At 37.4% G+C, this 15,037-nt stretch overlaps 1 protein-coding gene across 6 annotated transcripts; it reads left to right on the forward strand.

The window, feature by feature from the left end:
- Nucleotides 1-3,122: 3,122 nt before the first annotated feature.
- On the forward strand, nucleotides 3,123-14,342 carry blp (mitochondrial import inner membrane translocase subunit Tim16). Of its 6 annotated transcripts, none has more exons than XM_076190390.1 (4): nucleotides 3,123-3,182; nucleotides 8,708-8,792; nucleotides 9,940-10,148; nucleotides 12,803-13,810. In XM_076190390.1, exons 1-4 carry the CDS (start codon nucleotides 3,180-3,182, stop codon nucleotides 13,574-13,576), a joined length of 1,071 nt encoding a protein of 356 aa, XP_076046505.1. In that variant the 5' UTR covers nucleotides 3,123-3,179; the 3' UTR covers nucleotides 13,577-13,810. The 6 variants fall into 6 exon arrangements, with proteins under 6 accessions (XP_076046505.1, XP_076046508.1, XP_076046507.1 ...); XM_076190393.1 differs by lacking the exon at nucleotides 3,123-3,182 and adding an exon at nucleotides 3,227-3,248; XM_076190392.1 differs by lacking the exon at nucleotides 3,123-3,182 and adding an exon at nucleotides 3,351-3,416.
- Nucleotides 14,343-15,037: the final 695 nt, after the last annotated feature.

Genomic DNA, 15,037 nt, shown 5'->3' on the forward strand with positions numbered 1-15,037 from the left:
AGGTCAGAGTTGACCAGTGGAAACGCAGGTACCCTACCAGCAAAGCTCTAATCCTGACACTGTATACAACAACCAGGTAATTCCAACCAGGTTGTATCACACACAAACACACACCTACCTACATGCCTAAACCAAGCCACAACTAGCCTATGCAGTAGATCATCCTAGCCCTGAGTGTTTGGTAATCGGAAAACATAGTGATCTAGTTCGCTATGACCTTACAAGTTTCAAAGTTCTTGACACATGCATGCTACTTAACAACAAAGTGAAAGACTTCGGGATTTTAATTGATAAAAACTTATGTTTCTGTGAGCAAGTAAATAACGTAGTGAAAGTTGCAATCTACCATTGCAACTTATCCTTCGTTAGAAAATATCTTGACATAGATTCGATGAAAAACTGATTCACAACCATGTTATCAGTAGGTTAGACTACTGCAGTTTTGTTAATAACGGCCCACCAAACTACCTGCTGAAGAAACTGCAAATGATAATGAATAGAGCTGCACGTTTGATAAAAAAAAAAACATTCTTCGTAGAGAAAGAATTATTCCCACATTAATCGAACTACACTGGCTCCCAATAAAAGCTAGAATAGAATACAAAATATGTGTACTCACTTTCCAAGCAAAAAAAAAACATGGTAAACCAATGTACTTAAATGAGCTCCTAGGAGAATATTGCAATGTCTCAAGTTATTCTGCGACATAACACTGAACACTGTCGGCTTAATGAACCAAGATATAATAAAGAAATCGGACATAGAGCCTTTAAAAACTGTGCCCCTCGACTGTTTAACAAGCTACTGACCAGTGTCAAGCAGTGTGATAATATCAGTGTTTTCAAAAAGAGATTGAAAACACACCTCTTTGCTGAATGCTATGATTTGCGGACAAAAACCATCGAGAACAACTACAAATGTTGAGTTGACATCACCGGTGTGGCCTATGGAGTCCCTTCTCTTAGGGAGATTTAGGCCAGAAGAAGACTACAGGTAACAGGTAAATCACTCTAATTCTGTTGTGGGATACGCCTACTGAATTGTGTTACCTAGTCAAAAAATTAGTACTTACATTAGGTACGATGTGGATAGAGTTGATGAGTAGATTTCTCGTTTTCAGGAGTAAAACGAGTTAAAATATGACTAGTAATCACACGACACTTCCGAAAGACACTATGATAATTTCAAAATCACTTGCCACACCGGATCTTTATTATAACAAAAAATCACATTTTTTATAACGTACACACCACACCACGTCCATATTCAAATATAAATTGGCGCCCTTTGTATTTTGTTTTCATTTCGAAAGACAGCTTTCTGATTGGCTGGGTTCTGTCACAAAGTCAAAACAATGATGCTACTGGCTGAAGCGATAATGTATTACATAAACTATCCGCTAGATGGCATGAGCGAAAACTTTCAAGCTTAAATGATATTAATATTATTGATAATGATAAATTATTATGAAATTATAATAATGATAATAATAATTTGAGGCTAGGTATAATAGGTTGGAGAGTAGGAGATGGGACTCAACGAGCATTGCTACTTACGTGTATATTACAATTAGGTAAACCCACATATACACAGGTCGACTGTGCAGTGGTACCGTTCTTGACCCCTAATTCAGAAGTCCGTGATCGAATCCCGCCCAGGGGGTGAGCATTTCTTAGCAACGCTGTACTGCAAGCCAGTACTTCAACCCTGATAGGCAAAGGAGTTTGGTGTGTATTTACCTAGTTGTATTTTACGGGAAGGGGAGCTATGCTCGTGGTGTCCCGTCTTTTGTGTGTGTGTATGTGAAGCAAACCGGTAATTGTTTGATTTGTGAGGTCTCCCTCATCAAACAACAACCTAATCATACTTCAAAGGACAGTGATCCCCCGACGCCATTAGCAGCCCAGATGTGAGCCCATCACCTGTCGCGCTAACATTTGACATAAGGTCAGTTTAACCTTGGGGTCATCACGACTTGGGCTCAAACGGACCACGCACTAGTATGCATACTTCCCCCATGACCCCTGTATGTATCTCCTCTTAGTATATTTAAGTTAACCCACCCTATGTAAAACCACGCTTAAGAGGATCACAGTGATCGCAATATACCGTACGTATATTCATATTATTTCTCCGATAGTGTGTGTGTATGTGAAGAAATAAAGAAAAGTTTGAAAAAAAGTCAACCTTACCCAGAAAATCCAAAACAGACAGGCCAAACATCCAAAGATTTTTTTTTCTAATTCAAGATTTATGGTCAGAACAGAAAATATAGACCTCCTCGCAGGTATCCGAGAAAAAGGGAAGAAATCATACTATTTCTGATACTATCCCAAAACACAGCTACTACGCACATGATAGTTACTATCTCAGAACACAATCCGTTCTTGAAAATATATGTCAAGGACAGACTCCACGGCCTGATAAAACTAATGTACGACATAATGTCGACATTAATTGGAAGACAAGTTAGACACTCTCGGTAATACACACTAGAAAGGTGAGTTTAAACTCTACAGAAAAAAATAACTCAGGAAATTACATCAATTCACCTGGGCACGCGATGCAATAGTTGAATAGAGCACGAGCTTGCTTGGAAAAACAGGACAAATAAGAGGAACCCATGAAACAGAAGTATCCGCATGAAATGGGAAATATACGACAAGAAAAAATTATCAGCAACAAATACCGAACGCTAAGAGTAGAGCTGAAATGAAAACTAGTGGAAACACAAGCCAATATCTTGAACTTTTACAGAGAAGAAGGGAAAAAACACGAAATTACAAATGTTAAAGTGAGAAACGTTATGACAGGGAACTAGAATTTGTCGAAAATGAATATAATATGTGAAACAAAGTAATGAAACTACGATGAAGATATCTTTTAGTTGACAAGGCCTGTTGAAAAAACACCCTTGAATGAAGGCGGTAATTAAAACCAAGTAGAACAGTACGAACATTACTGCGTTTGGCTTCAAATAAAGTCAGTTTGTATGTAAATAAACTATATTCAAAATGTCATCTTCAATGTAGTAGTATAGATTCGTAATTTAATTAAAGTACAAACGTGTACAAGGTATTTGCACTTAATTTAGAATATTTTTCTTTTAATATTCAGGCGCTATAGTAATAGCAATTGCGCAATTCGTTATTCCTTTAGTCACATCAGATGTTTTGAGCATGGTAGGTGCAGACGATGCTGAAAAATTTCATAGTCGTAATCATTGAAATTATATAATTTCCCTCAAAGTAATTAAGGTGTTACATTAGGAATTCAGTGCTGAATATATGTGTACAACGTATTCTTCAAGAATTTAATTATGGTGTCGTAATTCCTATTATACAAGTTCAGTACGGCTTCTACAGTCACAACAGTGCATCGCTATTTTGACCTTGTTATATTAAAGCATTACATAAGTATGCTCATATTATTGTTATTTCTACATGTGTTTTAGAGTGGGGATTGCTCGAAGCTGTGTTACTTTGTTGTGTCGTCATGGTACTTTATCATTCGAGCTTTTTCAGTTGCCTAATCGGCTAATGCAGTCCAGAATCATGTGGAAATTGTTGAGTATGAGTGTGCAGTAAGCTAAAATACACTGGCCGCTTAATTTATCATCTACCAGTTCTTTCCTGACAGTAGCCAGAAGGTACTTTTCATTATGGGAAAGTTCACTTTAAAAGTAAATGTTCTTGAAGAAACAAATTTTTATCTCCTAAATGTTTTTCTGAAATTGGACAAAATGAGAATGAATTATTTGGTCATATTTAGCATTGGAGGGATTTCGAAGTAAATTATGTTTGCACACTAGACCTCCAGGATATGGTCTGCACTCATCAGAACAAATAGTCTATATGTATGATTCCCTTTTGTACTGTAAGGTGCGCAACAGGGACGAGTGGGCAGAGCCTTGCTGTAGCTAAAACAAATGGTCAAATGGATAACTGCCAGCAAACAGTAGTGACCTACATTAAAAAAAGAATTAATTTATTACCGACTGAAAGCTACTGTAGATTATTTTTCAGCCCACATATCAAAGGCTCAACTTTGAAAATTAACAAGAAAATTAGTATGAATCGGTGCCAAGTTTAGAATTTGGTCAGCGGGAAGAAACTCATCATAGTTTGCAAATAGTTGATAAGAACAAAATTTGGTAAATTTTCTGAAGTGCACACCTAAGTAATATATCAATAAAATTTAAGTATTAATTTTGTAAATTAAGATAAATCAATGTAATATCTGGTTTTCTAGGCAGAAATTAATTACAGATAAACATGTTAGAAGTAATACAGTACTGACAACTTGGAGCTTGATGCGAGCTTCGCGATACCATGTTTGTTTTTGTTTGTTGTGGAAGACAAACTAACCAAATTAGTCTTTTGTTTTAAATGGTATTCCACTTGTCAAGAAAAATGCAAAAGCAAACATTGTATCTCGAAGCTCGTGTCGAGCTCTGAGTTGTCATCAGTGTATAACTTTTAACAAGCTTTTTTGTTATTGATTTCACATTGATGTATTTTAATTTACAAAATTAATATTTAATTTTTTCCAGATGTATCACATGGGTGTGTACTTCTAAAATAATAACCAAAATCTCTAGTTTGTTGGTTACTTGTATTTACTGAATTGTAATATACCGTACAGGAAAGGAGCAATGCTAGTTGGTCCTGTCACCTATTGGCTAGTTTTCTAGACTCAAATTCATTTACATTTTCAACTTAATCTGTATCTTTGATTTCCAATTATTGCATTTAGGTTTGAACTCGTGTATTGTTTGAGCTTGGGTTATATCACCTTCTAAGCAATTTCACATATTTATATATCTACATGGAAAACTGTATTTTTTCACATCATTTTAACATGTGGCCTTTCTGACAAAGTGGTCTTTTAGAATGTTAAATTGAAAGAAGAATTCATTTTTGAGGTTTTAGTTATTTTTATATTACTCCAGATTTGATTGTGGTTCTTGTATGTTTTTCTCATTCTCTTTCTTCTTTTTTATTTGTTTTGTGATCTCTAATTATTTCCCATATGCAAGGATACATTTAATATCACTCAAATCATACTACATGCATGGGAGTGAAGGTAATTTATGCTGCCAGCTATTTAACTTTACCTTTACCTTTGTTTTTTCTTCAGGGCCTTGCATTGCCATATATACAGCTCTTTCAGGGCCCTACATTTATTGAGTTCTTAGGTTCTAAATGTATCTGTATTGATAGCATCCTGTATGTTGTAAGATGCAGCAAACAAATGTTATAAATTTTCTTAAATATCTCTTGATTTCCATCATTCATTAGTGAAATTGTTATGCAACTTATCCTCTTCCGTACAATAATGCCTACATAGGCATCATGAGGCATGAGTGGGTACATGACGATGCTAGTGTCAGCATCATGATTATATTAATTTTGTAGCTGTAGCTAAGTGACCCCCGAATTCTGTGAACTGGTTTGATCACATTTTCTGTGTTTATTATTACTCAGAGTGATAGAGAACAAGTAATACAGCAGTGACTTCATATATTATAATGTGAGTAGTGTGATTCATCATACATTAGGCACCCAATGCTGTGTGTGAGAATTTGACTCATATTGAAGAGGTAAATATCATAGAGCTTATTCTACAAACATGGGATTGAAGTGCATTTGTGCTGCTGACTGTACAGTGTAAATAACTTCCTTTGTGGACAAATGGTTCTCACTGATCTTGGTTGCAATTTTGCTTACCAAGTATACAGTGGTATCTTGTTACTCAAATTTAATTCATTCCTGGAGGCTGTCTGAAATTGCCTTGTTAAGGAATATCTCAGCTATGGCCTGCACAGCCTCCCTATGGCTGAGGAGTTTCTTGATCTTCTCAGAAGTCAGGTTTTTCTTTCCTCCCTCCACCTCTGTAGCAGAGACCTTGTCTTCAGCCTTGTGCTTGTTTTGCTCAAGGAGGCATTGGAGCGATCTGTGGTCAGCTCCCTCTTGTGCTCATCCAGAAGCTCCTCCATGTTGTTGCCATCCATTTCCAGGCCCATGAATGTCCCCCAGAGACACTATGGCAGGAACAACAGGTTTTTCTTGAAGCCCTCAAAGTCGCGATCAGCTTCACATTCCAGCCAAAGGTTCCTCAAGGCAGAGTTCAATGCCCTGGTAGTCACAGCAGCCCAGGATTTGATGATGATCCGGATCGTATGATGGATGTTGAAGTGATCCTTCATAAAGTCTTCTGAGGGTCAAATCAGTCCCATTGGTCACATTAGAGCATCTCAAACATGCTCTTAGCAAAGAGGTTCTTACAGTTAAGGATGCCTTGCAGGCCCATGAGCTGGATAAGGGGGATGGTATTATGGAGTAGAAACTTTATCTTGATAAAATCATGTTCTACCAACAAATCTTCTTCTAAATCAATGAGAATGGACATGGGCATTATCCATCACAAGAGGAGCTGGGAAAACCCTGCTCTTGAAGGTACGACTTCATTGGAGGGGCAAACACCTCAGTAACCCATTCAAAAGAGCAAAATTGGAAGTGAGTATTAAGTGAGAGAGACTGGAGGAAGGAAGGGAAAAGACAGAAGCTAGGTGTGAATGGAAAATGGATGTGTATGGATGAAGCTGTGATATATGGAAGGGAGTGAATGGGGGGTGAGGGAGTAGGTGTGAATAATATTTTGGCACAGCCTGATGGGATATATCCTTTTCTTGTTTTCTGCATGAGGGGACGGAGAGGGGGGTTTGCCCATTAAAGATGTGGATGTGCTGTGTCTTCCTGCATCGCTTCTGACCCAGGGCAGTGGGGGATGCAGGGATGACCTGTCATCCAGGAGGAGCCAAGAAGTGAGGGAGGGAAGAGTTGTAAATGGGAGTGGAGTATGGGGGGATGAAATAGGTGGGAGTGGATTTATGCCTTTGACTTTGGCTACCTTTCTTATAAGGGGGAAAAAGCCATTGGCATATGTATGTATTGTTGTACAGATATGCTGGATTTTTTTTATGGTTTGATAAGCATGACCGATAAGGAATGGATATGAATTGCTGTAGTCAGCATGTGTGCAATAAGCCTTTTCCAGTTTCCCTCTTATCTTATCAAGTCTTATCTAACTCGGTCAGGAAACTTTACCTGGCTGTTGAAATAGAGTTGAGTGTTGATGGGTTTAGAAGAAGGATGCTGGGGAAATTTTTCTCCAACAGACTGGAAAGATTAAGGTGACTTTTGTTTTGAATAATGTACAAATGATTTTCTAGATGCAAATCAAAATGGGCTGGTTTTATATTTGATTAGGTTAATGAGACTTTTCAGCATGATAGTTTTGCATTGTATATATTTGAAGATGTTTTAATATCGGTAAAAATATTTTATGTGACCCACATGGATAAGAATAAATCAGGTTTGGCATTTTACATAGTGAACATTAGGCTTTGTGTTGCTTTTATTTAGAGTATTGGTATAGATAGCTGATGATTAAATCATTTTTATGTGCTTATCAACTTTAATTTGTGCATACATACATACATATACCAAGGCTTTTTTCCCCTTACTAGGGAGGTAGCCAAAAAGGAAAAGGCATAAAATCATTCCCACCCATTCCATCCCTGAAAACACTCCACACCCCTCCACCCTCCCTCCCATCTTAGCACCTCCTAGATGACGGGTCATCCCTGCACCCTGTCCACTGCCCTGGGTCAGAAGCAGTGTCGCAAGACACAGCACATCCACAGCAAGGCCGCTTCATTAAATCATCGATCCCCCCTCTCCGTCACCCCACTTTAATTTGTACATTTAGTTAATTAAATGTGCTTTGAGTTTCACTAAGTTGAAAGATTTCTCCCTGTCTTCTCCTTTTCTGCATGAGGGGAGGGAAAGGGCGGGTCGCCGATTTAACGAAGCAGCCTTACTGTGGATGTGCTGTGTGTTGCGACACTGCTTCTGACCCAGGGCAGTGGACAAGATGCAGGGATGACCTGTCATCCAGGAGATGCCAAGATAAGAGGGTGGAAGGAGAATGGAGTGTGATAGGGATGAAATGGGTGGGAGTGGTTTTTATGCCTTTGTTTTTTGGCTACCACCCTTATAAGGAGGAAAAAAGCCTTTGGTACAAGTATGTATGAAAACCCACAGAGCCGCAATAGCTGACAACAGTTCTCAGTCTCTTCCACAGATCTTTAGGAAGAAACTTTGGACTGTTGTCTGTATCGTATTAGTGTGGGGTTGTTTCTCCGTCACCAGCTGAAAGTGGTAGGGAGGGGGAGGAGATCAATTACTGGTTGTCAGCTCTCCATGTGTGAAAAGTTGTAAGAAATACAGTTGAGTGGTGAGAAATGTAGTAACACATTTGTAAATCACAACTAACACCACAGTCGGATGAAAGAAAGAGTTGAGTAAGCGAGTAAGGGTACTACTGAAGAGGATTGCAGTTAGCAATCGAAATATATTGTTTCGCTTACTCAACTCTTTATTTCATCCAATTGTGGTGTTAGTTGTGAAAAACAGTTGAAACTGATAGAGGGGTTTTGGGCCTATTCCAGAGACTGAGTGTCAGCCTTTCAAGGCTGCACCTCGTAATGGAGATGAGAGGGTTGACAGGTTTTGAAAATGGGTAGCTTCACTGTCAATCTTGCAGGACCACCACATGAAGGTACCCATCAACTTCCTCATCTTTATGAAGAAAATAAAATTTTGGTTTTTATAAAAAAAAAATATATATTTTGTTTTTACAGGCAAAGCATCTAGCTCAGGTCATTGTTGCTGGCGTGCAAGTGGTTGGCCGTGCATTTGCCAAAGCACTTCGTCAAGAAATTGCAGGTGAGGGTGTAAACTTTTGTTGACATGTTTTTTCCCATTTTGTTTTTCTCATTTTCTAGATAATTTACTACCTTGTGAAAGAACATGCTGTTATCGGAAGTTTACCTAACCTAACCCCATGGGAATACAAGAATATCGCTCAATCTGTTGCCCCATTCTCATGCAGAAGACCCATGGCCCCAGAAATGTGGCCACATCCACCAGATCAGTCCTTAAGTCACTCAGTGTAGAGATTTTGTTACTGTCTGGAAGGGTTGAGTGTAGTGCATTGTAGTATAAAGTGTGTTGTGATGAAGGGCCAGATTTACCAGTAGGCATAATAGGCCATTGGCCTAGGGCCCACTGAAACATTTGTCATGCAAAAGTGGTAAAAAAAATAATAAGTGAAAAATTAATAAATGATGAATTAGGCAGACAGGGAAAGCATTTTTCGGTAAAAAGTAACCTTACTCCATTAATATATATATATATACATATTTGTATATATGTATATATATATATTTACATATATATATATATATATATATATATAATGTGTGTGTGTGTGTATATATATATATGTATATTGTATAAATATATACATATATGTATATATAAATATATATATAAATATATATATATATGTATATATATATATATATATATATATATATATATTGTTAAGTCTTTAGAATATATATTGTTTTGAACTAGTAGCCCTGCTGTATAGGAGTGCTGATGACATCTTTTATGTAGTCAATATTTTAGGAATTAATGACATCCCTACTGATCAGATCACTCCAAATTCTTGTACCTTTAGAGATGAATCTCTCTTTCTCTCTCTCTCTCAAAAGAAAAAAAATCTATTAATCTACTACCTCCATTTTGCTACCCTTCTTGAACCAAATTTCCCACCAGTGCAAGTTTACTTTTTTAATACAACATAATACCCAGGGATAGAAGTGCTATTGCTGACAAAATACATTTTGAACTGGTAGTGTGTTGAAAGTTACGCCCATATTTGTTGGCATTCAGCGATTGTGTTTCTTGTTCAAAACAAAAGTTATGCCCATATTTGTTGGCATTCAGCGATTGTGTTTCTTGTTCAAAACAAAAGCTATGCCCGTATTTGTTAGCACTCAGCGATTGTGTTTCTTGTTCAAAACAGCGAGTCAAGCGGCAGCTGCCCGTGCTGGAGGTGGAAGGCGGGGAGAAAGGCACTCGGCAACCACTCAGAAACTGGGAATGACCATTGAGGAGGCCAAACAGATTCTTAATGTTGAAGAACTTGATGCGGAAAGAATCGAAAAGAACTACAAGTATTTGTTTGAAGTCAACGACAAGGCAAAAGGCGGATCGTTTTATATACAAAGTAAAGTAAGTAAATTGTGTTGAAAAATGTTACTGTACAGTATTTATTTATTTTATTTATTTGTTTATTTATTATCATTATATTTATTTTTGTTATTATTGGTTTATTTTATTTATTTATTTTTATTCTTTTTTTTTTAAGTGAGGGATTTGCATATTATGATTTAGATGGTAGTAATAGTGTATATATTAGTTGCATCAGCAGTGGGTATCTGCATATGGTAGGCATACAAGACAGACATCAGAGAGGATCATCTCCCTGGCACTTGTCTTCAAAACCCATCGACAACATCTCTACCCAGAGGTGCAGCCTCAAGAGGCTGGCAGTTGGTCAGTCTTTGGACTGGGCCCAGGATCTCTTTGTTTCCTCCACCTTTCCACATAAGGAAAACTAACAACTCCTACTACCACCATCACTATTACCACAACTATTTCTATCTCTCTCTCTCTCTCTCTCTCTCTCTCTCTCTCTCTCTTTAGTGCAAACCCTCATTGTGGAACTGTGTGTCAGGATCAGTCTCCCACAGACACAGTTCCTTGGTCCCACTCTGGTCAGTGACTGTGGTTGACTACCCTTTTATATTCTATTATTTAACTTAAATGAAGCCTAATATAGAAGTTCATTTATCCTACTTTCCACTATAGTCTGGTACCACTACTGCTACTAATACTACTACTACTACCACCACTGTTGTTACAACTGTAAGCCAATGACATAGGAATAGTCCAATATCAGCACAACATTAACAACAGTCCAATGTTTCTTCCCATAGACTTATGGGAGAGCCTGAGTTCTGTTGCCAAATGCTGTGGGGACACAATTTCCAGCTAGCAAAACTTATGGCAACAATTATTATTACACTGGTCTTTTTACTTTAATGTGTAACTTAGCGTCTTTCATTTTCTAATTGAAATTTTATTGTACTGGGGGAACCCATCAAATCCCTAGCAAGCAGGAAAATACAAGAAGTTATTAGTTAGTGACATATCAGGAAATAAAGCCATTAACACATATGTATTTAACATTTACATAATTTTGGTATACAGATAGGAGGTATGTTCATGGGCCAACTTATAGGAACAACACTTACAAAGCCTTAGTCTGAGCATATGTTAGGGTATGTGCATGATATAAAAGTACCCTGTGTAACTCTTATTCAGTAACAACATATAGTGATTTGGTTTGATTAATGCCATGAACTCTCCCTCATGGATAGGGCCAGGGTGAGGTGTTCTTGCAGAGGGCTTTTTGAAGCAGGTGAAGTTAATGTAGTAAGCCTTTACTACTAACTTGCTTATTGCCAGGCAGCCTCAGTCCACCTCCGCTATGACCTTGTGCCCAAGTAGAGACACTTAATCGCTTGGTCAGTAAGCATCTACAGATGTTGATGACTTAGGACCTTGGATTAATGTAAGATATTAGTTAGTAGCATGGAACCTACAGGATATTGAGAATAGTTCAACAAAACATTACACAATGTATTCCAAGTCTGCAGAGCTTTAATATGAAGATAAGAGGAAAGAGATGGAGGTGAGGATGTTGATGGTATTTGAAGACAAGTAACGGTAAAATGATTCTGTCTAGCATCCGCCTCTTTGGACCACAAATAGGAACTTACTGTTGGCCCACAGTAGTAGAGAGCATATGATAATCTAGCACTTGTACATCAAAAGGAAGGATATGATTGACCAGGAAGATTAAATGAAGATGTCAGCAGTTAGGATAAAAGAAGATTATTTAATTCCTCAAATAGGCAACAGTAAAGAGGCTCTTGGGGATCTTATCCTCTCCAGAAGGATAATAAATGAACAAACATTCCTTAAAGAATTAAAAGAAAAAATGCATAGTCAGAAAATGTGCTTATTCATACAATCGCATAAAGATACATTGTCTTAAGTGTAATGGCAACAAGTACACAAACCAAGTAGTCATTGTTCACATTAGCATTGCATCAGCCGTGCCAGTGGCTTTATCCTATGAGATTAAATCTCGCTCAAGAGATGAAGTTATGGATGTGGTAAAAGGGAGATTTAAGGATGTTGGCAAAAAGGAAGAACAGTAGAAGTTAAAAATGATAAGCATTCTTCCTTGAGTATAAATCTCCAAGCATAAAAGAACACCGCATCATTGAAAGTCCCTATGATTTTAACTGCATAAGATTTACATAAACAATATCCTATATAGGGGTATTTATATTTTCATACCTTCAAATAGTCTGCCTTGCATGAAAGTACGAAAATCACAAGAACTTAAGTCACCTTAACCGCTGCTTTCCCAGCAACAAAACCGGGAAATGAAATTAATTCCCATTATAGACCACTATGGGGCAAAGATAACAAAACATTTTGTTTGACAACCCATGTTATGGTGGTAAAAAATTAATTCATGAATAGATTAATGCACCAACAAGATGGTTTTGAAGTCTGAGAGGGAGACAACACATCATAAGTAAATCTAAAAACTTTTTCATGAATCTTGTTTTAAGATCATTGTAGGTTAACCTTAAGTTAGAAATAGATTGGGTTATGATATATCAGATGCCGGGGGGGTTGGCACCATATCATAGAGATTTTCATATGAAAACATGTACATACATTTTGAAAAATACACAAATTAATAATAGTGATGTGAAACAGCTTACTTGGTCCTTTCCTCTCAGATGTTGAGTGCAAGTCTAACAGGAAGTCCCTTCAGGGCAGGTCTTGCTCTGAATCGTCTGGCAGTCAACCGTGTACTGCCACATCCAAGACTCACTGTTGGGCACAGTTCCAGAAGTTTTGCTACTTCCCTCACGTGGGATGATGTACTCACTGAGGACAACAAGAAGAGATGCATTGAGAAACTAAGAAAGCATTCAGCACCCAGGACTTTTGATAAAGAGGCTGTGAAGTCTGGAGTAGTCTTAATTCCTCTGTGTCATGTGCATGGTGAACTTTCGATGCTTTTCACTGTGAGGTCAGACAATTTAAGGACACATAAAGGAGAGGTCAGCTTCCCAGGTGGTATGGCAGACAGCACAGACAACGGCCCAATCGATACAGCTCTAAGGGAGACAGAAGAAGAAATAGGATTGTGTAGATCTAAGGTGGATGTGTGGGGAATTACACCTTCAATTCCGAGTAGGTTGGGAGGCACAAAAATCAAAGGCGTATTAGCTTACATTGGTCACGTTTCTCCAGAAGATTTTAAGCTAGAGGAAAACGAAGTTGATTCAATGTTTTTTGTATCTTTGAAGAACTTGTGCAGTCATGCAGGGCAAACACAGTTCAGGTCTCCTAAAATAAAGGGAGGCTTCACTCTTCCTGTTTTCTTCGGTTCAGAACCCAGGGTTTGGGGTTTGACAGCCATATTTTTACACATAACTCTGTCATCACTGTTACCTGGGCTGTATACTCACAAATTAAGGCATTTGTCCCCTTTGGAGAAAGCTTAGAGTACATGTTTAGTTGCTGCAGTTGTTGTCTGATTTTATTTGGAAAGAAACATTAATTTTTTCCCAAAGCATATTTTTTAAATATTTATTGTTTCTTATTTCTTTGCCAATGGTAGCTAGCCATTGTTGTTAAATGCTATGGAAATTATAAAAGTCTGCTGTATGATGGGTTCCCTCAATAGTAAGCTTCATTTCTTTCATATGTAGCACTTGTATTAATCATGTCTTTTACATACATAGGTTGTGAGAGCAAAGGAAAGAATTGATGCAGAAATTGAAGTGCAAGAAATACCCAAAGAAACCAAGAAGGAAGAAGGAACTTGAAAAATGTTGTTGTTGTAAATACTAATTATTGACATAGTAGGATATTCTAAGTGTGATAAAAGAACAAGATATTGGAAAGTGGAAATTTGGAAAGGTATGGCTTTGATGCGAGAGACAGTTATAATGTTATGTTTTATTGCAGATGATTATATATTTTATGGCTGTTGGATTTAGTATGTCTACTTGATTATGTATTTGTTTTATACTGGACAAAAGCAGCTCCAGAAATATGCATTATAACCTGACTCATTATCATAAGGGATGATGAAGCCAAGTGATGGTGCATTGTGGGTAATATTATTCCATTATCTAAATCTTTTTTCCATAAAAGATTAACATGAATTTCTTTGACATGGAAGTGTTAGGTCAATATTAATGAATTCATGTAAGAAACAGATGTAAATAAATATACTTTTCATAGAAAATTTTTGTATCCAAAATACATTGCAGTATTATTATTTCCTTTGAATGATCAAGGTGAGGAAGGCAAAGAGGAGAGCAGATTAAAATAGGGTAAAAGTGTGACTGAGAATCTTGAAAAGAATAAAAAGATGTTTGGGAAGAGGTGAAGAGTGAGGAGAGATAAGTCAGGTAGAGAGGAAAGGATAAGGGGTGCAGCTGGACAGATATTATGGGAGTAAAGGTAGTAAAATGAAGATGGAGCATTTCAGGGAATTACCGAATGTGAAAGAAGTTAGTGAGGGATTGATTGTTGCAGTGGGATGTGCCATGAAAATACCTTATGGTTGGGAAAAACGACTGCTATATAAAAGATGAGATACTGAAAGCATGAAAAGTAATGAAAGCTGGCAAGGCTTCTAGGTTGGATAGGTGTCATGTAGTGTAGGAGCTCTTATAAAGGATTGGCTAATGAGGTTTAATGTATGCCCAAGGGAGGAGAATGTGCCAGAAGACTGGAGGAGTTCTTGCATAGTTCCACTTTATAAAAAAAAAAAGAAGGGGGGAATGATTATTAATAAAGTCATTTTAAAGGGATCGGTATGTAATTGGAAAAGCATATGGTGGTGTTGAAAGGATAAGGAAGGGAACTGTGGGTTCAGGAAAGGTAGAGGATGTATAGACATTAGACAACACATTTGTATAAGGCAGACATGAGAAGGTAAAGATGTATTTGAG

This window comes from Oratosquilla oratoria, chromosome 9 (assembly GCF_046742065.1).
Source record: "Oratosquilla oratoria isolate Oo_2021 chromosome 9, ASM4674206v1, whole genome shotgun sequence".
Lineage (NCBI taxonomy): Eukaryota > Metazoa > Arthropoda > Malacostraca > Stomatopoda > Squillidae > Oratosquilla > Oratosquilla oratoria.